The sequence below is a fragment of the Macaca fascicularis genome, chromosome 7 (genome assembly GCF_037993035.2).
Source record: "Macaca fascicularis isolate 582-1 chromosome 7, T2T-MFA8v1.1".
Taxonomy (NCBI): domain Eukaryota; kingdom Metazoa; phylum Chordata; class Mammalia; order Primates; family Cercopithecidae; genus Macaca; species Macaca fascicularis.
The window spans coordinates 129,151,634-129,177,571 of NC_088381.1; the positions used below are offsets into that span (position 1 = coordinate 129,151,634).

At 44.1% G+C, this 25,938-nt stretch overlaps 1 protein-coding gene across 7 annotated transcripts in view; it reads left to right on the forward strand.

Moving 5' to 3' along the window:
- Positions 1–6,695: 6,695 nt before the first annotated feature.
- The window catches only part of PRKCH (protein kinase C eta), a 232,879-nt gene continuing 213,636 nt past the window's right edge, over positions 6,696–25,938 (forward strand). For 6 of the 7 annotated variants that reach the window (XR_012415843.1, XR_012415844.1, XM_005561437.3 and 3 more), the window contains exon 1: positions 6,696–7,439. Coding sequence is in view for 5 of the 7 variants with exons in the window: in XM_005561437.3 (XP_005561494.1) it covers positions 7,077–7,439 (363 nt within the window). In the remaining 2 variants the exon portion in view is untranslated. Of the gene's footprint in view, positions 7,737–25,938 lie in introns of all 7 variants that reach the window. The other variant, XM_073997490.1, reaches the window with a different exon arrangement.

Below are 25,938 nucleotides of genomic sequence, written 5' to 3' on the forward strand. Positions count from 1 at the left end.
CCTTGTTGGCTGGTGGATGCTCAGGGAATTATAATATAGAAGCCAAGGTAACAACTGAAGTGTACCATGTGCCTGGCAAGGTATCAAATGCCTTATGTGAATTATTTTATCTTCAGAGTCCTTTAAGTAAGAACATTTATTATTTGTACAATGCTCTAAAAATTGTTTTCATTTACCTCTGTTGCATTCCTTTCTTTTTTTTTCTTTTTTTTCTTTTTTTTTTTTTTTGAGACTGTGTCTGGCTCTGTCGCCCAGGCTGGAGTGCAGTGGCCGGATCTCAGCTCACTGCAAGCTCTGCCTCCCGGGTTTACGCCATTCTCCTGCCTCAGCCTCCGGAGTAGCTGGGACCACAGGCGCCCGCCACCTCGCCTGGCTAGTTTTTTGTATTTTTTAGTAGAGACGGAGTTTCACCGTGTTAGCCAGGATGGTCTCGATCTCCTGACCTTGTGATCCGCCCGTCTCAGCCTCCCAAAGTGCTGGGATTACAGGCTTGAGCCACCGCGCCCGGCTGCATTCCTTTCTTTATCCTTTGGTATACATATTTTTGTACTTCTTAGCATATTTATATTTCTTATTCTAGTTTTCAAATGTTATTTACTGGAATTTTTTTTTTTTTTTTTGAGACAGAGTCTTGCTCTGTTGCCCAGGCTGGAGTGCGATGGCGCAATATTGGCTCACTGCAGCTCCTGCCTCCCAGGTTCCAGCTATTTTCCTGCCTCAGCCTCCTGGGTAGCTGGGATTACAGGCACGCACCACCACCCCTGGCTAATTTTTGTTGTTTTTAGTAGAGACGGGCTTTCAACATGTTGGTCAGGCTGGTCTCAAACTCCTGACCTCTGGTGATCCACCCACCTCAGCCTTCCAAAGTGCTGGGATTACAGGTGTGAGCCACCGTGCCCAGCCTATTTACTGTTTTTTTCTATGTTGTTTATCATATATAATTTTAGTAATTACATAATATTCCATTAAGTTGCTATTCTATAATTTACTCAGCCATTCCACTATGGCTGAACTGGTTCTTCAGGCATAGAACTCATTTTACTTTGAAGCTTCTGATGTACACTGTCAAACTGCCCCTCAAAGCCTGTGCCATTTTATAGTAACATGGGGTCACATTTGACCTGGCTATGCTATTCTCTAAATTATCTAATTCTATTAAATGGAATGGGAGTTGTGTGAAATGTTCCTTAAGAAATCAGAAAAATGGCAGTGATTCAATCAAGCAACCAATCAATTTAAAAAGCATTTTGATAATGTACTAGGAATTATATACAGAGAAGTCTAAAGTTATAGTGTGACTAAGAAAAGAAACAGTAATAGTGATCATGGAATAAAACCCTCTAGTCTATAAAAGGACCTATAATACAGATATATCTGTATTGCAATAGTTGCTGTATTATATCACATACAAGCCATTAGTGATTAGCATGGGATGTGTAGAGAGAGGGGACCCCTTGCTTCCCTGTTTTCAGGGTCAGGGCCAGCTCTGGATAGAAGTTGTTACATAGGAGAAGTTGGTGTTGGCAGATAGTTCCTTCTTACGGAGACCTTGTACTGTGTGCTGCTTCCTACCTGACCTTATGTCACATAACATAGGCTAGAGACAAGAGTTTTCCTGGAGATTAATTTTGAGATGCTGATAGCAAAGATCCTCATTCTGCCAGGGCTATTAAGCTGGGAATGTAGGAAGTTGGGGCTGTTGATGACCATCTTCCCTGGCTGTATTTAGGGAGCCAGTTGCAGGAAGAGAAAATGAGGAACAGGGAGAGGGGAGCAAAACCAACAGATGATGAGAGGGGGAAGGAAGGAGAGAAAAAGTGTTTGAGCGAGACAGTGAGAGGGTAGCTTGACAATGACCATGGTAGCCTGCATTTTGCCTGTAGTTCTTTTGGGGTTTAAATACTTCACGTCAAATGTGTGACTTCAGTCAGGCAATTTTGGGCAGCAGGCTGAGAGCCACAACATAGGTGTTTCTTTTTAACTAAGGCCCATGCTCTTGCCATGTCTTGGGTGTCATTCCCTCCTGCCACCTCAGAACCCTGTGATCTCTCTCCTCAGTGTTGCTTACCCATTCTAAACAAGCCCTTCTTCTAGTGATTCCATCTCCTTTCTCAGCTCTCACTCTCCTTTCCATTCCAGCCAAACCTCTTGAAAGGGTGTCTACATTCATTCTCTCACGTCCTTTTCACCTCAACCTACCCCAACAGGCTTCCACTCACAACCCCCTACTGAAACTGTTGAAAGATTACTAAGGACTTGTCCATGCCAACTCCACATGCCATTCTTTTTAAATTTATTTTTATATTTTGTAGAGACAGGGTCTCACTTTGTTGCCCAGGCTGGTCTTGAACTCCTGGGCTCAAGTGGTCCTCTTGCCTCATCCCCCCAAATTGCTGGGACTACAGGCATGAGCCACAGTGGCAAGCCCATGTGGCATTCTTTAGTCCTTGCCTACTTAATCTCTTGACATCATTTGACCTAGCTGACGATTCCTCCGTGCTTGAAAACTTTTTGGTTGGTTTCCATAATACCTGGACACCACATCTTCCTGGCTACTGCTTTTCTTTTACCTCCCTGGCTACTGCTTGTCAACCCGCTTGCCTGCTTCTCCTCCACCTATAAATGCTGAAGTTGCTGGAGGGCTCTGTCCTGGGTCCTCTTCTCAAGTTGCATTTTCTTCCTGTCTTCCCATGAAGAGTCTGATCCACTATTCTAGCTTCAGTTACTATCTGTACACCAATGGCTCTCAATTTTGTCTTTAGCTAAGAGACTGCCCCTCTGAGTGTCACAACCACATAACCAATTCCCCACTTCAGATTTCTGCTTAGATGTATCAAGATATATCAAACTTGACAAGTTTTGAATTCAACTCTTCATCCTCCCCTCCTACCCCCAACTCTTTACCTCTGCCCCAATCTCCTCTTGCCATGTTTCTTTCTTTTTTTGAGACAGGATCTCACTCTGTCACCCAGGCTGGAGTGCAGTAGCATGGTCATGGGTCACTACAGCCTCAGCCTCCCAGGCTCAAGTGATCCTCCTGCCTCAGCTCCCGAGTAGCTGAGACTACAGGCACCCGCCACCATGTCTGGCTAATTTTTATATATATTTTTTTTTGTAGAGATGAGGCCTCACTATGTTGCTCAGGCTGGTCTCTAGGCTCAACTGATCCTCCTGCCTTGGCTTCCCCTGCGACCACAGGCACGTGCCCTGGCTAATTTTAAAAAGTTTTTTTTTTTTTTTTTTTTTTTGTAGAGATGAGAGTCTTCCTATGTTGCACAGGCTGGTCTCAACCTCCTGGGCTTAAGCCATCCCCCCAGCCTTGTCCTCCCAAAGTGCTGGGATTACAGGCATGAGCTACTGCGCCTTGTCTCATGCTGTTTCTTAATTCCCTAATAGCTCCCTAGTCCACACAGTTGCTCAAGCCAGATTCTGCAAGTCATCCTTGATACTGTCCTCTTCCTCATTCCCTTCAATCTGTCATCAAGACCTCTCAGTTCTACTTCTGAAATGCTTCTTGAATTCATCTATTTATCTTCATCTCCATCACTACCACCTGAGTCCTGGCCACCATCTTCTCACCTCTGGACTTTGGCAACAGCTTCATAAGTGGTCTCCCCACACTCAGGCTGTTTCTTCCAGTCCACCCCCTAGAGAGAGATTTTATTTTACTAAAAAAATATAATGGGACTACAGGCACATGCCACCACATCCAGCTAAGTTTTTAGTTTTATTTTTTTGTAGAGACAGTCTTGCCATGTTGCCCAGGCTGGTCTTGAACTCCTGGGCTCAAGCAGTACTCCTGCCTTGGCCTCCCAAAGTGTTTGGTTTATAGGTGTGAGCCACCTTGCTTGTCCCTAGAGAGATATTTTAAAACACAAATCCTCATCTTGCCCTGGCTCTGCTTAACAGCCTTCAGAGGCATCCAGTGACCCATAGATAAATGTCCAAAAACTTTCCTATGATCTACCAGTCTGGTCAGTGTGACCACTTTTGCAAGCTGATTTCAGCCACTTTCCTCTTACCTTCCTCAGCTCCAGCCACATACGCTGCTTTTAGTTCCCAAACAGGCCAACCCATCTGTCTTCTCGGGAGCTCTGAATGAGCTGATCTCTCTGCTATTTGCTTCTTCAAGGAAGCCTTCCCTGACCACCCATCCAGTTGTAATACATCACCTCTTGGCACTGTAGGCTTTTCCTTCACTGCACCCTCCACATACATCCTCTTCTATTTGTTGTTTTTCCTCCTTGTGGGACTATAATCCCCAGGAGGGCAGGCACCATGGCCATCTGACTCACTGCTCTGACACCATTGCCAGTCTTGATGGGTACTGATAGGGTGAAGATGGAGTGTCTGGTGTCCTCATATCCCAGTCCTAGGACAGCTGTGTGGCCACCTACCATTTGGGGACTGTTTTCTTTTTTAAAATTAAAAAAAAAATTAAAGTCAACACCCCATGATTCTATATGGGGACTGTTTTCTTTTAGCCCCAAAGTCCAACAGCAGCAAATCCTTTAGTGTCTCTTAAAGCTAGAGTCCAGCTGTTTGGAGGAAAGGGCGACAGAGTTGACCCACATGGTAGATGTGACATCTTCCCCTGGAGCACTAAGGCCAAACGGGAGCCCCCTGGACGTTTGGGAGCATGCTTCACAAGCCCTGCCTAAAGCTAAGGTGTCATTAGAGTGACGTGTTGCATCCCTGCCTTGTTCTCTAAGGAAGCTTTGGTGTTTTTAAGACAGGCCCTCTCCACCTTGGCCCATTGTCCTTATTTGTTTTCATTCTGTATAGTGCTGTTATTACGGGTCAGGCCTCCTTGCACTCATGTGAAATCGTTGAGAACCTACTCAATTAGAAAGTTCTGAAAAGGGCCTTAGAGGAATGGGGGCTAGAAAGATGAACCTGGGGCCAGGCACGGGCGCTTATGCCTGTAATCTTAACACTTTAGGAGGCGGGGGCTGGAAGATCACTTGAGCCTGGGAGCTGGAGGTTATAGTGAGCCATGATCACACCGCTGTATTCCAGCCTGGATGACAACGCAAAACCCAGTCTCTAAAACATGAAAGAAAGGAGGGAAGGAGGGAAGGAGGGAGGGAAAGAGGGAGGGAGGGAGGGAGGGAGGGAGGGAGGGAGGGAGGGAGGAAGGAAGGAAGGAAGGAAGGAAGGAAGGAAGGAAGGCAGGCAGGCAGGCAGGCAGGCAGGCAGGCAGGCAGGCAGGCAGGCAAGCAAGCTGAATCTGCGCCAAGGGAACCAGTATAGCAAGACAGAATGTAATCAAGTATCTTAAGAGTGGCCTAGGCTTGGCTGGGCGCTGTGGCTCACGCCTGTAATCCCAGCACTTTGGGAGGCCGAGGCAGGCGGATCACCTGAGGTTGGGAGTTCAAGACCAGCCTGACCAACATGGAGAAACCCTCTCTCTACTAAAAATACAAAATTAACCGGGCGTGGTGGCAGGTGCCTTTAATCCCAGCTACTAGGGAGGCTGAGGCAGGAGAATCGCTTGAATCTGGGAGGCAGAGGTTGCGGTGAGCCGAGATCGCGCCATTGCACTCCAGCCTGGGCAACAAAAGCGAGACTCCGTCTCAACTACAACAGCAACAACAACAACAAAAAGTGGCCTAGGCTTTATGGGAAACAAATTGGTTGCTCAGAGAGCAAGCTTTGCGGCATAGCAGAGTAGGCCAAAAGGCCCTCCTCGGAGACAAAATCTGCAGGGACTACGGGGTGGGAAGCATCAGAATGCCCGCCACTCTGATTGCAAATACAACATGGAGTGTTCCTAGAAGAGGCAATTTCTTCCACGTGTATGTTGGGGACAGCCTGTGTGTGAACATTTTCTGCCCTTGCCTCGCAGGGCTGGGTGGACCAGGAACCACCAGCAGAGGAAAAGACTTACTACCTCTTGGCCATGTCTGTCTCCAGAAGAACCGACCTTTCCTGCTCTTTGTGCAACGAGGCACACCTTCCGAGGAAGGAGGAGAACAGGATTTCCATCATTACTACTGCCTTATTAAAACACACACATACACATAACTGTGTAATTAGCCTCTGCAGGAAAGGCGCACAAACAGGATGCGTTCGAGCTGACCCCGGTATGAGCCATCCCTGTAAAGATTAGGAAAAAGAACCTCCCCGCCGTTCGCCCGCCTCCGGCCAGGGCCTCTTGGGGACGGCCCTACAGGGTCACCAGCCCACCGGGGAGGTTGGGAGAGAGGGGGCGGGCGACTCCTCGCTGCGCGGGTTCCTGGCTGGAGCGCCCTCCTCTGCGTCCTCCCAACCTTCCATCCCTCCCCAGGCCAGTCTCCCACGCCTCAGGTGTTTGCTCAGCCTGGGCCACGAACCCCTTCCTTTTTGGCCTGCGCCCGGGGTGGCCCCTAACGCGCAGCGCACGGCCAGACCCAGCGCTACAAAGAGGGCGCGCAGGGCGGTGCAAGCGGGCACTGGACTCCCAGGGGCTTCCGCGGGGATCCACCCACCGCAGGGCCGGGCCGCGGGCCGCGGGCCGCGCGCCACGCCCCCGGGGTCCGGAAGGCGCGGGAGCGGGCGCAGGGGTTCTGTGAACTTGGAACCTGGCGGCGCGAGGTTCTCGCCGGGGATGCGGCGGCGGCGGCAGTTGCTTCCTGGTTTGAAGCTCGCCGAGTGGGGGAGAGCGTGAGCCTTCGGAGGCGGGGGCAGGAGGAGAAGCAGGAGGAGGCGGGGGAAGAGACGCTTGGGGCTGGAGCTCACCGGACGGGTAGCTCCGGCTCTCCGGGGAGAGGAGCTGCCCGGCCCTGGAGAAGGGGCGAGTCCCGCGCGAGCCCCTGGGAAGCGCAGCGCGCTTGGAAGGGACGGTCGGGCCTCCCCGGCCCGCTGAGGGCTCGGCGGCGGGCTCCCCTCCTTTCCACCTCGGGAGGGAGGGAAGGAGGGGAGGAAAAAGTCCCACGGAGGAGGCAGAATGGCCAGTCGAGGGGCGCTTGGGCGCTGCCTTTCCCCAGGGCTGCCTCGACTCCTGCAGCTGTCCCGAGGGCTGGCCTGAGACGGGACTCCGCGTTCTCCCGCTGCGAACCAGCGCGGCCCCCCGGGGCCGGGGCAGCGGCGCCGGCATGTCGTCTGGTACCATGAAGTTCAATGGCTATTTGAGGGTCCGCATCGGTGAGGCGGTGGGGCTACAGCCCACCCGCTGGTCCCTGCGCCACTCGCTCTTCAAGAAGGGCCACCAGCTGCTGGATCCCTATCTGACGGTGAGCGTGGACCAGGTGCGCGTGGGCCAGACCAGCACCAAGCAGAAGACCAACAAACCCACGTACAACGAGGAGTTTTGCGCTAACGTCACCGACGGCGGCCACCTCGAGTTGGCCGTCTTCCACGAGACGCCCCTGGGCTACGACCACTTCGTGGCCAACTGCACCCTGCAATTCCAGGAGCTGCTGCGCACGACCGGCGCCTCGGACACCTTCGAGGGTTGGGTGAGTAGCGGTGACCCTTTCCCTTTGTGTCCACCCAACTCCCGTTCCCCTTATGTTTTTCAAAACTCACCCGGGTCCCGCTTTCCCATCGCTCTATGGCTGAGGGAATTCCCTCCAGACTTTGGTCCTCGTCCAGGTGGCCGCGGCACTGGTGACGCGACCGCGGTGGGTGTGTGCAGGCGCAGGTGTGTCTCCAGGAAGCCAGCCTGGACACGATCCCCTTTCAGGACAGCGGCTTGGCCTAACGGGAAGTCGGGCAGGGGTCCAGGGCGGTCACCCCTTCCGCCCAGTCTATGGGTAAGGAGCTCCAACTTTGAGCATTCGAGTGGATACGTAGGAAAGGCAGGGAAGGAGTGATACGAAAGGGACTTGATTTGGGTAAAGTGCTTCAAGCGCTAACTTAGGAGAAAGCCGTGCATTCTCGCGAGTATTATTCATAATGTTTATGGATACATGTTGGTTCCGCCGCTCAGACGTGCACACGTGTTTCGGCTTGCACATCCCAAAGGTACATGAGCTACACTGGCAGGGATCTGAGCGCCTGGGTCTGCACGTTGGCAGTTTCATTATTTAGCAGTTTTCCAAGGAGATGAGATTTACATATACTTGCAAGTAACTCAGTCAGTCCGAGGTGGGAGTCCTGAGGTATGGGTTTCTGCTGCTGTTGGTCTGAGAAGAGCTGCAAGGACTCCTCAGGAGGTTGTTAACCGCCTTCCCTCCCCACATCACCAGCCTGTGTTCCTGGGTGTTGACGTGTAGCTACCCGCAACTTCCCACTTGCCTCTGCTTTTCACATAGTTCCCATGAGGCAAAATTTCTGCTGTAAATAAATTAAAACTTCTAGAGCACTCTACACGGTGCTAACATGCTTTTACTGCCTAATCCTCACACTGTCTTTGTGATGCAGGTGGTGTCGTTCCCACTTTGAGATGATGGAATGATAATTATAATAAAGTAGTCTGGTTTAGCCAAATGGAGTACGTTATTTGAAGACTCTCAGGAGTTTAATAGTTTAAGTTCTGGAGGGAGTCAGTTTTGAACCCAATATCAGTATTGAAAATCTGTTTGAAATTTACAAGTGGTGAAATCAGATGGATGGTGATGAAGGCTCATTTAGGTATTTATTTTATACTTTGTGGAATTGGTAATTTTACCGTATATTTTCTGAAATTAAAGATGGCTTGTGGAGCTATTCCTTTCTTTTAAATAGAAGTACAAAAACCGTAATGACTGTTTAACCTTAATCGTCAAATTATATTGAGTTAATTTCCCTTCAGCCTGATTTACTTTGTGGCATTTAGAAGTGGGGACTAGAGAGGAATTGCTAAAATACAGTTAGCTATTTACATTTATCCTGTGAATTTCTGGATATGAAATAGAAGTGAGTGTAGGCATCCAGATGGAATTGTTGAGTTCTATTATTGTCTGATTAGGAGTTAGGTTGGGCAAAGCTCTAGAGGAGCTCACTAGGTTCTGAAGTATGGTGGTGCAGATTGGCCAATGGCCATGAGAAGCATCTCTTCCTGGAGAGAGCCTAGACTGGTCCTTCTCAATCATCATAATCTACCCACTTGAATCACCCAGGGACCTTTCAAAAATCCCCACTTTTAAAGATTCTAGATAGGAATCTCTGGGCTATGGGACCCCATCACCCATGCTTTTAGGCTCCCCAGGTGATTCCAGCATGCAGTCAAGGTGGAGAACCTGAGGCCTACATGAAGGCCAAAAGATGAGGACTTCTTGGTGTCATAAATGTAGGAAGATCCAGGTTATCTGACTAGGTGGCATGTACAGAGCTGCTTATTGTTCCACTGGATGAATAAAGGATTCGGTGTAAATCAGATTTCAGTATTTATGATGGTCTGAAATAATTACACTTAGATGTTTAATCCACTGGTGGTGTTTTGGAAAACGTGAGTGTTTGGTTGGTAAGGAGGGTCAGCATTTAAATGACCTTGAAACCGATGGGTTTTCATGCATTTGTATGCATCAGAGGGCAGATTTTTTTTTTATGTTGTTTTTTAAAAAGATTTTGGGTATTTTGGAACTCTGAGGATATGGTAGGTAGGATGGGCAGAGTGTTGTTTCTTTTCTTTTCTTTTTAAGAAAATCTTGTTAAGTAAATATTTGGAAATGTATGGAATGCATGCTTGTTTTTAAAAAAATTATCCTTTATAGGTTCAAAAATGCTTTAAAAAATAGAGATGGGGTCTTGCTCCCTTGTTGACCAGGCTGGTCTTGATCTCCTGGCCTCAAACCGTCCTCCCACTTCACCCTCCCAAAGTGCTGGGATTACAGGTGTGAGCCACTACATCTGGCCCAAAGGTGCTTTTGAAGTTCAGGATTGCAGAAATACTTACTTATCTTTAGTATTTTAAATTGACATGTCTAGTTTATTCAGAGAGTTACATGTGGAATAATTGAATTTACTCCATAATAAATTTATGTGTTGCAAGTGGAACTACAGATTACTGACTTAAAACAAAAACAAAACAAACTCTTGAAGTAGCAGGTTCAAAAAACCCCCAAAAACCTAGGGACTTAGTTTTTGCTAGATCATGAGAAGCTTTTAGCTGTCGATTATGGATGAGAGGATTCAATATGGTTAAGATCTCAATTCTTCCTGAAGTATTCAATAGATTCAATATAATCTCAACCAAAATCTTTCTAAGTTTGTTGTAGAAATTGACAGACTGACTTTAAAATTTATATGGAAATGGAAAGTACTGAGACCAGTCTAAGAATAGTTTTGAAAAAGAACAAGTTGGGGGACTTACACTCTCTGATTTCAAGGCTAACTATAACATGACCGTAATCAAGATAATGTGGTATTGGAGTAAAGAGAGTCATACAGATCAGTGGAATGAATAGAAGAGAGTCTAGAAATAGATTCACACATATATGATCCACTGATTTCTGATAAAGCTGCCAAAAAGGCAACTCAGTGGGGGAAATGATAATCTTTTCAACTAATGGTGCTTGAACAACTGGATAGCCACATGCAGAAATATGAGCCTTGACGCTTACCTCACATCATACAAAGACATTATTTCAAAATGGATTATAAACCTAAATGTAAGAGTTTAACTGTGAAACTTCTATAAGAAAACAAAATTGTAGTGACCTTGGGTTCAGCAAAAATTTTTTGGATAGCGTACAAAAGGCACCAACTATTAAAAAAAAATCAGTAAGTTGGACTTTATCAAAATGAAAAACTGTTGCTTCCCAGGGAATGTTTAAGAAAATGAAAACCCAAGCCACAAATGGGAGAAAATAACTGCAACATGTAAATGAAAGATGTGTAACATGAATATATAAAGGAACTCTAACAGCACAGTAATAATAAGAAAAATACCTAATTTAAAATCCAACAAATGACTTGTAACTTGTCAAATGTTTGAATAGGCACTCACCTTCATGCCAAATAGCACATTAAAAGGTGCTCAAAATCATGAGTCATTAAGGAAATGCAAATTAAAATCAAAATGAGATCTCAATATGCACCCACTAGAAAGGTTAAAATTAATAAGACTGACCATACCAAGTGTTGGTGAGGAAGTGGAGCACCTGGAACTCTCATATGCTACTGTGAGGAATGTAAAATGGTACAATCATGTTGGAAAATAGTTTGGCAGTTTCGTAAACTATCAAACATATGCCTACCGTATAACTTACTCTTTAGTATTTACTAAAAGAAATGAAACCATTCATACAAAGGCTTGTCCACGAATGTTCATAGCACCTTTATTTGTAATAACCCCCAAACTGGAAACAACTCAAATGTCAACAGATGAATGTTTAAACAATTGTAATTTATCCATACAATGGAATATTACTCAGCAATAAAAAAGATGAACTGTTATACATGTAACAACAGGAATGAATCTCAAAATAATTATGCTGAGTGAAAGAAGCTAGACAAAAAAGTACGATTTCATTTATGCAAAATTCTAGAAATGAAAACGAGTTTATAGTGACAGGAAGCAGATCAGTGGGTGCCTAAAAATGGAGAGTGGAGGTGAGGGAGGTGGATTACAGAGGAGGCAGAAACTTTTAGGGGAGATGAATATTTGTATTATTCTGATTGTAGCAATGGTTTCACAGTTATAAACATATGTCAAAGCTTATTAAATAGTTCACTTTAAGTATGTGCATGTTACTGTATGACAGTTATACCTGAATAAAGCTGTGGGGAAAAAAAACCAATAAGGACTTATCCATATTTTACTGAAGGTGTTAAGATGCTAGTAAATGACAGAATTTCAGTTGAGCCAAGTCTGACTCTTGAAAACTATATTTTATCTTTAGTGCAGAAAATATTTATGAGAATAGGAGCGTAGAAAAAACGAAATCACAATAAAACAAATTAGTTTCTAATTTTTGGACACAGTCTGATTTTCTAAATTATCACTGTCAGTTTTTTTTTCTGTTGCTTCTAGAACACGTTTATTTTGCATAATTTCTCTGGCTTCCAAAAACTGAAGAATTGCCTCTGTTTAAACCCTATTTTCTTCTTTCGTGTATTTGCTCTCGATTTGCTGACCTTCTAAGTGGGGACCAGCATCTAATGCTTAATGCAGAGTGCTGGGGACATGGGGAGGCAGGAGGAGCTAGAGGCTGCGTCATGGAAAGACCTTGGCGCCCCCTCAGGAAGGAAGGACCGGCTTGGCAGGATCCCAGGCTGTTTTCCTGGTTCAACCCTCTTGAAGACATTGTGTTCTCGGCAGCCTTGGAGGGCCGCTTTCTCTCAATTTCTCAGTGAGGTACCTGTTTTGTAATCAGTCCTGTCAGGTGAAGCAGCCAGGTTACTACTGGACAATCATGGATTATCTTTTCCCTTCCTTCCTGGATCCAGGGGTCTGAATTTATAGCACCAAAATTCTTCCAGATTTTCTATTTAGTGGTTCATTCTGTTTTGTACTTTGTAGTGCAGTTATTCTCATGATTGATTTTTTTCTGAGCCAATTGGAAGGAGTGTCTAACACTGACTGATCAACCCACTGTGTTTAAGGGGAAAAACATATTTTAGAATCTTGAGGGAGTTTTATTTCAGTGTATGTGAATTGTATTGGCTATGTAGCATCTTCATTTTCATTGTAAGAAGAAGTTTGCTGCAGTGGGACCAGCTGCTTCTCATCACAAACAGGTTGTGGCTCAGATATTTTCCCCTTTGGAGAGCATTTTCCTGGCCACATTATTATTTTGTTGTCTTTCATTGTACTCATTCCTCTCTCAGATCATTTTGTTAATGAATTTGCTTATTATACTTTCCTCCAGATTACAAATGGCTTGAGAGCAGGGACCCACCTCTCTTATTCACTGTCCTAACCCTGGGACAATGTCTCATACACAGTAAACATTAAATATTTGTTAAACCAAATTTTATGTGATTGGGGGACAAGTAAAGTATAAGTACTTTGGGAGCATCTTGCCATCTTTCTAAAAGAAATAAATGAAAATAGTTGAGGAGTGACTGGATGAACGGTATTCCTCTATTAAATCTATCAGTGACATACCAATATGTGCTTGAAAGACTGGGCCTAACTGCTGAGTTCTTTGAAGATGGTAATGGATTGAAAACCTTGTGTATGAAAAATTCCCTGCTCTTACGTCATTTTAAAAGACTATGATTTTAAAACTTGTAATACGTTATAACGTTTTTCACTTGTAATTTTCATACCCAAAATGTTAAAGTCAGGGCAGAAGCAAAGACATCAACATTTAAAAGGTTGTGCCTCAGCCTTGGAGAGGAATGAGGTTGGTGGGTGGAACGTGAATCATTTTATCTTATGCAACTCTTAGTGAAGTTTTGGTATGTAGCAAGTGTTTAGAATGGTGATTAGTGGTGATGGTAAAAGTGTGCTGCATTTTTATGAGAAGAGTAGCATTTGTGTAGAATAATAGAGGTGCCTGGGATTTTTGATAGTCCTTTTTTATTTAATAAAGCAACTGAGGCCAGGTGCTATGGCTCGCATCTGTAATCCCAGCACTTTGGGAGGCCAAGGCAATAGGATCCCTTGGGCCCAGGAGTTTGAGACCAGCCTAGGTAAAATAGTGAGACCCCATCTCTACAAAAAATAAAATTAGCTAGGCACGGTAGCACATGCCTGTAGTCCCAGCTATTTGGGAAGCTGAGGTGGGAGGATCACTTGAGCCTGGGAAGTTGAGGCTGCAATGAGCCATGATCATGTCACTGCACTCTAGCTTAAATGACAGAGCAAAACCCTGTCTCAAAAAAAAAAAAAAAAGCTGAAAAAACAGTCAACTAGATTGTGTTCCCCTTTTGTGTTGACTTCTTAGCTCCACTTTATTAGAATGTGATAAAAATGAGGCCTAAGTGGAAACTCAATCCCTGTCCGTTGTTTTTCACTCTTATCATTACTCTATCCAAAATAGTCTTTCTCAGTTGCCAAACCAACAGTCATTTCTTTACTTAAAATTCCTCTGTGGTTCTCCACTGCTCTTAGATAAAGTCCAGAGTCTTTTTTGTTTGTTTGTTTGTTTTTTTGTTTTTGTTTTTTGTTTTTGAGACGAATCTCTCTCTGTTGCCCAGGCTGGAGTGTGGTGGCACAATCTCGGCTCACTTCAACTTCTGCCTCCCAGGTTCAAGCGATTCTCCTGCCTCAGCCTCTCAGTAGCTGGGATTACAGGCACGCACCACTGCGCCTGGTTAATTTTTATATTTTTGGTAGAGACAGGGTTTTGCCATGTTGGATAGGCTGGTCTCGAACTCCTGACTTCAGGTTATCTGCCCGCCTCAGCCTCCCAAAGTACTGGGATACAGGCATGAGCCACCACGCCCAGCCAAAGTCCAGAGTCTTTAAGTGGTATAGGATGTTCTCCATGATCTGTCTCCTGTTTTCCTCTTGAGCCTTTTCTCTTACATTTCCCCAAATTACCATGAGCTTCTTTCAGTTTCTCAAAAGGAGGAACTCTTTGCTTTGCTGATTCTTACTTGTGCTTCAGGTCTCATTGTGGACATTAATTACCCAGACAACTGTCCCTGATGTGCCAGTCTGGGTTTGGTCCTCCTCCTAGTGTTCCCTCAGTATCCTGAGATCTCCTTTGCCGCTGTCTCCTCCAACCTGAAAGAACGGACGTATGAATGGATTGGCCTCTAATGGAAGCGCGTGACACTGGTCACAGGGAGTTCGGGGTGTAGTCGTTTGAGTGATTGACTAAGATTCATCTGCTTGGCTCTTGTGGTACTGACTCTGACAGACTATTACATGTTTCTATTTGAAATGCCAAGCCCTAGGTGAGCATCCAGCCACCACTGAGCATGTACAAAGTACCAGGCATTGTGCTCTATCCTGTAAAGTCAAGTGGACGGGACACACATGACCCATTCTTTCATAGGTCTTGTAATTCCAAGAGCGAGGGAGATTGGGGTAAAAAACAAACAAAAGCAACTAGTGAATTACAGAAGTACTTACAGGCAGGTAAGCCCCTGGTTTGGGGAGGTCAGGAACATCTTCCTGGAAGAAAAACAAAGAGCTGGCTTTTAAGGACCCAGCATAGAGAGCCACAGCCTGCTTCAGTTAAATGACTGTAAACAGTCTGCTCAAAAGAAGAAAAGGAACTTCTGACCTGAGAATGTTTTCCAGAGGGACATCTCAGATGCCCTTTTGGAAGGTAAATGTTCCTGACCCACAGAAATGTTTCCATCTTTGGGAAGTTTGGGAGGGAACTGTTTCCATGCTTGTGAACAGATGACCTGCAAAACAACTTTGACTCCGCAAAGGCAGAAAGTGGGAACACTATATTTGAACGATCACATACCTTAAGTTTTGTATAGATCATAAAATAATCATAGATGTTGAAGCAGGATCGTCATCTAATTTGGAACAACAAAAAAAGCCTGATAGCTCTTAGACCTGCAGGCAGCCTGTAGGTATATTCATTTGGCACAGATGTTTTTAACATTGAAACTGAAGGCATTTAGTGCTGTGGTGCTCCAGTTTGCCACAGACCCCACCACTCCCTGTTATGAAGCCAGCTCTCTTGACTCATTACTTGCTTGGACCTGGGACATTTTTAATTTTGTGACACTATAGCTCAAGCCTTTGTTTTCAGAATGTGGGAACCAAAGTTCTAGCCAAAGCATTACCGTTGCCCTAACAGGGGTGTCCAGTCTTTTGGCTTCCCTGGGCCATGTTGGAAGAAGAATTGTTTTGGGCCACACCTAAAATATGCTAACGCTAACGATAGCTGATGAGCTAAAAAAAAAAAAAAAATCCTCAAAAAAGTCTCATAATGTTGTAAGAAAGTTTACGAATCTGTGTTAGGCTGCGTTCAAAGCTGTTCTGAGCTGCATGCATTGCAGCCCATGGGCTGTGGGTTGAACAAGCTTGCCCTAGCTCATGAGAAGTGTCATATACATACATTTAATATGTGTTAATATCTATCTAATCTATATCTACAAAAATATAGATATGCTTACTTAGATTTATTTAGATATGGAATATTTATTAATTTATAAAATACATTAGATGTATATTTACTTAGATTTTTCTTACATAAATATTTGTGCCCTAGTATTTCAGAGAAAGCTAGCTTACTAGTAAATATATGGGGAGTTAACTTTTACCACAAATTACTATTGTGTTAACTATACAATTTAAAAAGAAAGCAAACTGCCAGGCTGGTGTGATGGTGTGCATCTGTGTCCCGTCTACTGGGGAGGCTGAGGCAGGAGGATTGCTTGAGCCTAGGAGTTCAAGGCTGCAGTGAGAGCTATAATCGAGCTGCTGCTCTTCAGCCTGGGCAACAGAGTGAGACCTTGTCTCAAAAAAAGAAAAAAAACAACAAAAAACCCCTCTTTTTATTTCAGTATGCAACTCCCAGCAATATGGGAATGCTGTACTTTAATGGGAGTCAGGAGAACTGGGTTCAAGCTGTGACCTTAGGCAAGCCCCTACTTATCAGGGTCTCCTTTCCCGGTTATATTGTGAGGGGGCTGAGTCTCCTTTCCCGATTTTATTGTGAGGGGGCCGCACTGAGTGATCTCTAAAGGCCTTTACATCTCTAAAGCCTCTGCTTCCATGTATTAGGCAATTACATAATTCCTTCCCTTTTGGAGTAATTGGTTTGGTTTAAACTGTCAAAACGAATAATGTGTTATCAAAGTTAGTAACTCCTAAGAACTAAATTGGTCCAAATCTACATTGCTCAGAGTTGGAGAGGATTTAGCTCACATCTAAGTGACTTGTATAGCATTGCTAGTGATGTTGGTATTATTTTCTTGGTTTAGAATCAGCCTTAAGGAAATACATTTCAAGCCATGCAGTTGTATTTCTTGGTTGACGCTAAGGCATTCCTTGCTCTATGGGATAGTTGTAAGTTATGTCCCTGTTACGTCAAGTCAGAGAGAGACTGAGAATCCCACTGTTTTGCTAGAAGCCATTCTCACTAGTATGGCAATTACAACATTATTGTCCCAAAACGTCTGTAGCCCCCAGTCTGTGTATCCACCCAAGGTGATGACAAATACTACAAATCACTGTAGGACAGACGTTTTAATTAGAGGGAGGAATGAGCCCAAGGGTATTGACTACGGTAGTGTTTAAGTGCTATGTTAAAGAATTTTATGAGACAGGAAATTTTTGTTGAGAATCATGGTCCTATCTGGAGATATTTATCAAGATTATTATGTTAGTATGCTTCTGTAGCACCAGTAAATTAGAGCAGTATCTGTCAAAGCACATAGGACTTTTGTAGTAGAAAGCCCACTTAATAAGAAGCTTACCAGCAATGCTTTTATTATGTACTGCCTTCCCAAAAGTTCCTTTGATTCCATGTAAGTTTTACCCTTGCACATCTTTGACCTCACAGGGAGAGAAATGCTTAAAAGTTACCAAAGATGTTTAGTTTGTGCTTGTGGTAAAAAATTAAGGAATTTGCCAGAGCATAAAACCTTGGTCAACATGAGCCCTGTCATAATTGCATTAATAAAATAAGTCATATAGGCCAGAGTGAGCATATTCTATACCTTGTCCTGTATTTCCCATTTCAGACCTAGCCTCTGTTCTCCAGGCACTTAAAAACCGCAAAGCTGCATATTTATTAGTAAGTCACAGCTGTCCCTTGTACTTGTATAGCTCTGTCTCTCCACTTCTCATGTCACAAGCACTTAAATATGATACAGTGCCCTCTTTCCTTACAATGGGCTTTGGTTTTTGCATCTGTGATGTTGGAGGGCTGGGCCCCTTGAGCTCTCTGGTCCTTCCGGTGTCAGAGTTTTGTGGTTCTGGTAATGGTTCCATTGGACAATGGAAATTCTGCTCCCTTCTGAAATATATTCAGGAGACTTCTGGACTTCTGATACTCAGATTTGTTCTGGGCTCTGAAATTATTTTGGGAAGCGCACCCAAAAGTCACACGTGTATTAGCCTAATTCCATAAACAGAATACATTTATTTATTTGCAAGCTGTGGGCCTCTTAGATGCTTTAATGTAGATTACTGTTGTTTAATTATGGTACAGAAGAGTTGAGAGCAGATTCCATCTAAAGCAGTGCTTTTGAAACTGTTGTTGAGCCCTAGACCCTTTTAGTGATGATGAGAGCTGTGGAGCCTGTTTCTGCAAAAATGCACGTATGTGCATATTGATGATATTCTGGGAACAATGTCATCAGATTAGTAACCCTCCTAAAGCCTTTCCTAAACCTAAAGGACACAGGACCTCAGGTTGAGAAACGTCAGTTAAAATAAGGCTTTTATTAATTCCTAACATTCAGGGTGTGGTTCTGGTGTTTCCTTTGTATTTGAGGACATTTTCACTTCAATTAATTATAGAAAATAGTTACTTAGTAGAAAATAGGAGCTAGGAGCTACACATTTTAGAGAAAAAGATGTTCTTAAAAATGTGTTCTCACTTATGGCTCCTGGTGAAATATACTAGATGATGACCCATTTTAGGACCTATTTGGTTGTGTTATTTAGGCATTTTCAAAAGCCTCTATTTTTTGAAAGAGTTTCTTTGAGGTTTGCAGTAGGTGAAAACTTAAAAAAACAAAACTAGGACAGTTTGAGTGACCCTGGCTTAGTATCTTTTGTTAATATAAACTTTTCCCTTGTAAAAAGAAATAGGATTCATCTTTTTCATATACTTTTTCTTAAAACATTCACCCTCTTTTTGAGCTGCAGTGGGCATTATGGTGCTCTGCCGTGTTAGTCTAAGACAAAATGATGAGATTGGTGAGGCCTACCTGATCCTCCTACCCTTTGAGCCCCAGTCTCCTATGGTCTGAGTCCCCGTGACCCAACAGGTTTTTTGGTCCTCTCTGGAATTCCAGTTCACTCGGCCAGCATCTTACAGACAACCTGATGTTGGTGGAAATTGAGCTGAATGGAGATTGTCCACAGAGCAGCTCCCTAGCTAAAGGTAAAGTGAGAAGCCAGCTCTCTAGACTTCAGGCCGAGATTCTTTCCCGACTCCACTGCAGTGTATGGTGGAGGCAGCAGGGAAACCATCCAGTCAGTCATTCATAGGTGTTTATTAAGTACCTACCTTGTGTCCGAGCCTGTTCTAGGTGTTACAGATAGGGCAGAGAACGCAAGACCCAGCATCTCGGCTTTCCAGCACTGCTGCCCTAGCACAGGGAGGTGGATAACAAGCCGGCAAACGCACAATGAAGAAAATGACAAATGCTGGGTAGGTACCAAGTGGAGCATCAAAGCAGGGTGACATGATTCAGTGTGACAAGGTGGCTGCTTTACCTGGAGTGGTCACTGTCTGCAAAGGACAGGTGATGCACTGTGCAGCAGCTCTGCGACAATTTGGCTGAGGCCTGACTGACAAGAAGCACACAGCCCTGTGGAGATTAGAGAAAGAGCATTCCAAGCAGAGGCAACAAAGGCCCTGTAGTGGGAACAAGCTTGGCGGGTGGAAAAACCATGGAGGGTGGTAGAAAGAGGGTTGGCTTGGTGTCAGCAAGCTCGGGGCATTGTCCTAGATCTGTCACTTCCTAGGAGTGTGAATGATAAGCAAGTCCCTTCATCTCTGATGGTTAGTTTTCTCTTCTGGAAAATGGTGCTAATGTTTGCTACCTCATAGGCTTGGTGTGAAGATTAGATTAACTACATTAAACATGCCCAGCACAAGATAGGCACTGGAGAAATGCTAGCTTTGGTTGCTTTTTAAATTAATTAATTTAATTTTTTTTTTAGAGACGGGCTCGCCATGTTACCCAGGCTGGTCTTGAACTCCTGGGCTCAGACTATCCTGCTTCAGCCTCCCAAAATGCTGGGATTATAGGCAAGAGCCACCACTCCTAGCCTGGTTTCTTTTTTTATTTTAATCCTTAACAAAATTATTTATTTATTTATTTTCTCTAATCTTGGTAGGCGAAGCTTTGGTTGCTTTTAATTTCCTGAGGAAATGAATATTTTGACAAGGGCCTTCTGAAAAGAATCGTACTGGTTTAGGAAAGACACCCGCAGGGTTGCCTGTTAGAAAACGGGGTGGTGTTTGTTCTCACTTATAGGTGGGAACTGAACAATGAGATCACTTGGACTCGGGAAGGGGAACATCACACACCCGGGCCTATCATGGGGAGGAGGGAGGGGGGAGGGATTGCATTGGGATTTATACCTGATGTAAATGACGAGTTGGTGGGTGCTGACGAGTTGATGGTTGCAGCACACCAACATGGCACAAGTATACATATATAGCAAACCTGCACGTTATGCACATGTACCCTAGAACTTAAAGTATAATAAAAAAAAAAAAAAGAAAGAAACAATAACAAGAAATTGAAAAAAAAAAAAAAAAAGAAAACGGGGTGGTGGTGTGAAAGTTTCTTAGGGGTGGGATAGGGTATAGTCTTGTTGGTGCCCTCCAATGACATCACAGAAGCATCTGGTTATCTCTACTGCCTTCAGTAACATGTTTTCTAAAGAGAGGATGGGGAAAGGAAACCAAGACTCTGAAGTTTTTTCCAGATTTTTCAGTTTCTGAAACGTGTATTCGTTTTCTATGGACTCGTAAATATGAATGGAAAGTTTCAATAATTTAGATGGACAGGATAATTGCATTGTAGTGATATAACTGATAGGGCCCCAAATTGTTTTTATTTGTTACAAAACTGTACATTTATGGCTGAGAATTAATAAACATACTAACAGTAATCATAAAGGAAATAAAACCTCAGCCATTGCAAAAAAAAAAAAAAAAGGCAACCCCCCCAAAACTAGATATAATTGATTCTTGCTTACTTCTGAAAGCTCATTTACTTTTTTGATTGTAATTTTGTGGATTAACTCTGGATAATTTTGCCTAGTTTGAATAGTTTTAGATAATGCCTATTTTGGCATCTCCCTGATCAACATTTATTTGGTCTGTGTTTAAAGAAGACGCATTAACATTTGCCTACGTCACATGAATTAGGATGTAAAATCTATAATTATGGACTAATAATACACAAATACAGGCTCTGAGTAATATTTATTGGACAACTACCGTAATTATCAGTGCATCATAGTGTGATGGTTGGGTGTCAGCCAGATTGGGGTTCAGCTATTCATTCTGCCTCTTATTAGCAGGGATAATTTAACTCCTGCAAGCCTGTTTTCTCATCTGCAATACAGTACCTGCCTCACAGGGTTTCATCGGAACACAGTGAGGACTTATGTAAACCATCTACATAGGGCATGACATATACCACCACAGAAAAATGATTGTCAGTGTCACCATCATCACCACCACTCTATCCTCAGTACTTCAATGTGAAGTGATGGACCCAGCCCTTTTCTGAAGTTACCTTTGAAAGCAGTAATACATTTATTTACATAGAATTTAAGAGAAGGGATTTTTGAGTGCCACTTCCTCACTGGTTTTGCTTTTTATGTAGGATTCTGGAATGTAAATCAGTAGGAGCTTTCTAGTTCCTGGTGGAACAGAAGAGGGCTTCCTTATCCTGGAATCACAGGGATTGGGGGTAAATTCTGTACATAGGTCCTCTTTGAAAGATCTTGCAAGGAATATGGGAAAATGAAGCTGGAATTATTGTAGTTACAATGTTGGCCAAAGTTGGTTCATGGAAAACCTTGAAATTAAGTCTGTTGGTTTGCTTATTCAATATTGGACAGCAGAGGGTCTGAGTTAGTGAGAACCAACAAACCAGAAATAATTCAAGTTGCAATATTTAGCTGCAAAGGACAGAAAGAGGCCTTTGAAAAGCTGAAGTGAGTGCTTTTATTGTTGTAATTAAGGTAAATAATGGTAAACAGGCTCTTTCAATTGGCATTAAAATATATTTTCCTTGATTAGTTTGAATATCCAATACAAGTTGGTGGATGTGAATTGTTCTGTCATGCTTTCAAGGAGGAAAACTGCAGTTTTAAAAGTGCGTCATTCGGGGCGGGTGTGGTGGCTCATGCCTGTAATTCCAGCACTATGGGAAGCTGAGGTGGGAGGATTGCTTGAGGCCTGGAGTTCGAGACCAACCTAGCCAGCATGGTGAAACCCTGTCTACTAAAAATACAAAAATTAGCTGGACTTGGTGGTACGCACCTGTAATTCCAGCTACTTGGGAGGTTGAGGCATGAGAATTGCTCGAACCCAGGAGGCGAGGCGGAGGTTGCAGTGAGTCGAGATCGTGGACTCCAGCCTGGGTTATGGAGTGACAATCTGTCTCAAAAAAAAAACAAAAAAGAAGTGCATTATTTGAATATAGATTTATAGATGTGATCAAGGACACCAACAATTTTTTTTTTTTTTTTTTTAAAGACAGAATCACTGTGTCCCCCAGGCTGGAATGTAGTGGCATGAACATGATTCACTGCAGTCTCAACCTCCTGGGCTCAAGTGATCCTCCTGCCTCAGTCTCCTGAGTAACTGCCACTAAGCTCGGCTAATTTTTTAATGTAGAGACAGAGTCTTGCCATGTTGCTCAGGCTGAACATTTGATTTGGCCTGCAGAAAATATGAAGTACTTTTTTTCCTATGTGGACTCAATTAAACATTTTATTTTACAGAGGTAGGATCTTACTCTGTTGCCCAGTCTGGAGTACAGTGGTACAATCTTAACTCACTGTAACCTCGACCTCCTGGGCTCAAGTGATCCTCTTGCCTCAGCCACCTGAGTAGCTAGGACTACAGTTGTGCACCACTGTGGTTGGCTAATTAGAAAACTTTTTTTCTTGTAGAGATGGGGTCTCACTGTGTTGCCCAGGCTGCTCTCTAATTCCTGGCTTCTAGTGATGCGACCCTCCAGGCCTTCCAAAGTGCTGGGATTACAGGCATGAGCCACCGTGCCCCACCTGGGGACTCATTTTGAAGGTGATCATTTCTACTTTTATTTGTTTACTGGACACTTGTTCTGGAATGTAGATCTTTCACAGTTGATTTTAAGTTAAAGGTTTCTGAACTGTATATATACGATATTTCAGAACAAAAGTTTCCTTTGCTTCATAGTACGGCACAACAGTGTTTGCATTTGATGTTTAGCATAGCCTTGGTTTTGGTCGTTCGGAAGCCTTTGTTAGCTCTTTGGCTGTGCCAAGAATATATTGTTTTTGAGTCTCCTTGCTGGGCCTCCTCGCCTTCTTGTCATGCACATCCTGTACCTGGGTTGTGGTTGTATTGATTTGCTGGGGCGCTGCTGTTGCAAATGTCTGGAGTGAATGAGAATGTGTTTGTGGGTGTCTGCCCTCACCTTGGCCACTGACCTGCTTTCAACCCTGAAGTACTGCCATCTGCATGAACATTAGGGACCCCCAGCCTCCTCCCACCACCTGGTAAAGTGCCCTGCACATGCTTGGGATTCAGGAAATGTTTGTAGAAAGAAAAAATTCCTTATCATTCCTTATTCTCTGTCTTGAGTCTGAATCACAATTCAAACACTTTTGCTAAAAGGTTTTCCCTTGAAAAATTCATATTTCAGATATAGATATTAATACTTTTTTTGGTGTGTGTGAGTTTAAGAGCAGCCTCAGGAGTAGTTTAGAGAGAATGAATATACCAGTACGGTTTTTATTCCCTTGAAGACTTAAATAAGTATTAAAGGTGTGTGAAAAGATTAGCTGAATCCCAGGTTCCTCAAACAAAATGTTAAGTTTTGTTTGGGTGATAAGAGATGGATTTCAAAATAGGAAAAAGCGAGAGACTGAAACCATCATCCAGCACACACTATGTCAGGAATGTATTAATGAAAGCCTGCCCTTGATAAGAACAGGACACCGACAGGGGGCATAAACAAGATCTAGGTGCAACTGTGACCTTGAAGTGACCTTGAGTTTAAGTCGCCATTTAAACTCATTTTCCTCAAACTGTCATTTTCTGACAAAATAAGTGGCTCCTGAAGTTGCCTCATTAGAACTTCAGTATGCATTTTTCTCTCTAAACTGTTTCTGATGGGTGTTGACTCCCTCTGTTGTCATTTGGTCCTGTAGGACCAAACTTGTGTATGTAGAATTTTATTTTAAAATAGGAAAAATCATGATTCTGAAAAATTGTGCCTGTCAAGATATTAAATGAGTGTTCCCATTAATATTATTGCCATTAATATTTTGAAGTCAAATTACATAGTGACAGCTCTCTGCCTGAAGGATACTTAACATTAAAAGGAAGAAACTGTCTGAGAATTGGAAGAAATGCTAATGAGGCCTCCCCACCACTCTCCTTTTTAAGCCCCTCACCCACCTCCTACTCCTCCATCCGCTAGACTTAAATAGGTCCCCTTACTTTTCTTCTGCTTGGGCCATTGTATAGAAAGGTCTGAGTCTTGGGATGAGCTGACCTCCTGTTCAGGCTTAGCCCTCCACCTGCTCTGCCTGGGTCCCCTCTGTGTTCTCCCTGGGCCAGGCCTTCCCTTCTGTGTTTTCATCCTCTCGTGTCCTCCTGACGCCTTCATTTAATTTTAACTTTTTTTTTTTTTTTTTTTTTTAATTAAAGTTAGGGTTGCAGTGAACTGAGATTGAGCCACTGTACTGCACTCCAGCCTGGGTCTCACTCTGTCATCCAGGCCGGAGTGCAGTGGCGCAATCTCAGCTCACTGCCACCTTAACTCCTAGGCGCTAGCCATCCTCTTACCCCAGCCTCCTGTGTAGCTGGGATTACAGGCATGCGCCACCATGCCCCAGCTAATTTTAAAATTTTTCATAGAGACGGGGTCCACTAGCTTGCCCGGGCTGGTCTCCAACTGTGGGGCTCAAGCGATCCTCTTGCCTTGGCCTCCCAAAGCGCTGGGATTACAGGCATGAGCCACTGTGCCTGGCAAAACCTTCATTTTAAAAACATACCCAAATCTCTCTTGAGAACTCAGCCTCTCAGTCCCTGTTGGCCTTTTCCACTTTCCTTTTGAGGTGGGGCACAGTGTTTTTCTTTCCCTTCTCAGCCTTTTCCCGACAGCTGTCTGCAAATGCCCTTCCCGGCCCTGTTGGTGGTTCTTCCCGGTGCCCGTCCCCAGGAGACTGCGCTAGCAAAGCCCAGGAGTGACTGTGTAGTCAGGTCAGTTCTTTGTCTTGTTGGCTGCTACCTTATCCTTCAGATTCATTGCTCCCCGTTTCTGTGTTTTTCCAATGCTTACTGAGGTGTTTTTAAGTTTTTTTTTTTTTTTTTTATCTCTTTCCTCATGCCTCGACCTCCCTAAATATGGGTGTTCCACTGGTGTTCCCAGGGTGGGGGGGTGGAGGTGTGGGGTGGGCCGGTGGGGCGGGTGGGAGGTGGTTTGTCTTTACTTTGTTTTCTTTGTCACGGTACATGGTCTTGTCAACTTTTAAGTCTCTACAATATTGCCCATATGCCAAGGACTTCCAAAGCTCTGTCTCCTGTCTTCCCCCCTGAGCCCAATTACTGCTTCTGGAACTGGGGCAGGCTTAGGACAAACTACTTTATACTCCGTCGTCTTTAATCTTCACAGTAGTCTGAGAGAGAGGAGGAGCACTGTAGCACCTGCATTTCCCACCCGAGGAAACTGTGGCTTAGACCGGCCCAATATCAGGTCCAAGGTCCCATGTCTGATATGCTTGCCGGACAGACCTGCTTGGACTAAAGGATTTTAGGCATCTCCTAGTCAACATGTCCACAATTAAATATCCCATTTTCCCCCCTGACCTGCTCCTCCTCCCATTTTCCCGGTCAGAACTGGCCTCACCATTGTTCAGTCACCTGGCCACCATTCTAGACTTTTCTTTCTCCTTCACCTCTTTGCCCACCTCAGTTGATTGCCAAATCATGCCAGATTGGCTTGGTAAATACTTCCTGAGTCAATTTCTTCTTTTCCCCCAATTACCACACTTGTTTATATCGTACATGTGGATTATTGTGATGGCCTTGGAACTGGTTTCCGTGAATCTAGTTGTATTCACTCAAATCCATCCTCTACAAACTGCCTGGATGAGCTGTCTAAAACTCAGCCCTAACCTCCCTCCTGCCAGAAGTCGTTTAAAGGCTTCCTGTGCCCTATAAAGTTCAGGCTCCTGGGGAGGGTTCCCAATTGGCTGGCCCTTGCCTGCCTTCCCCATTCCATTTTCCAACTCTCCTTGCCTCCCAGTTT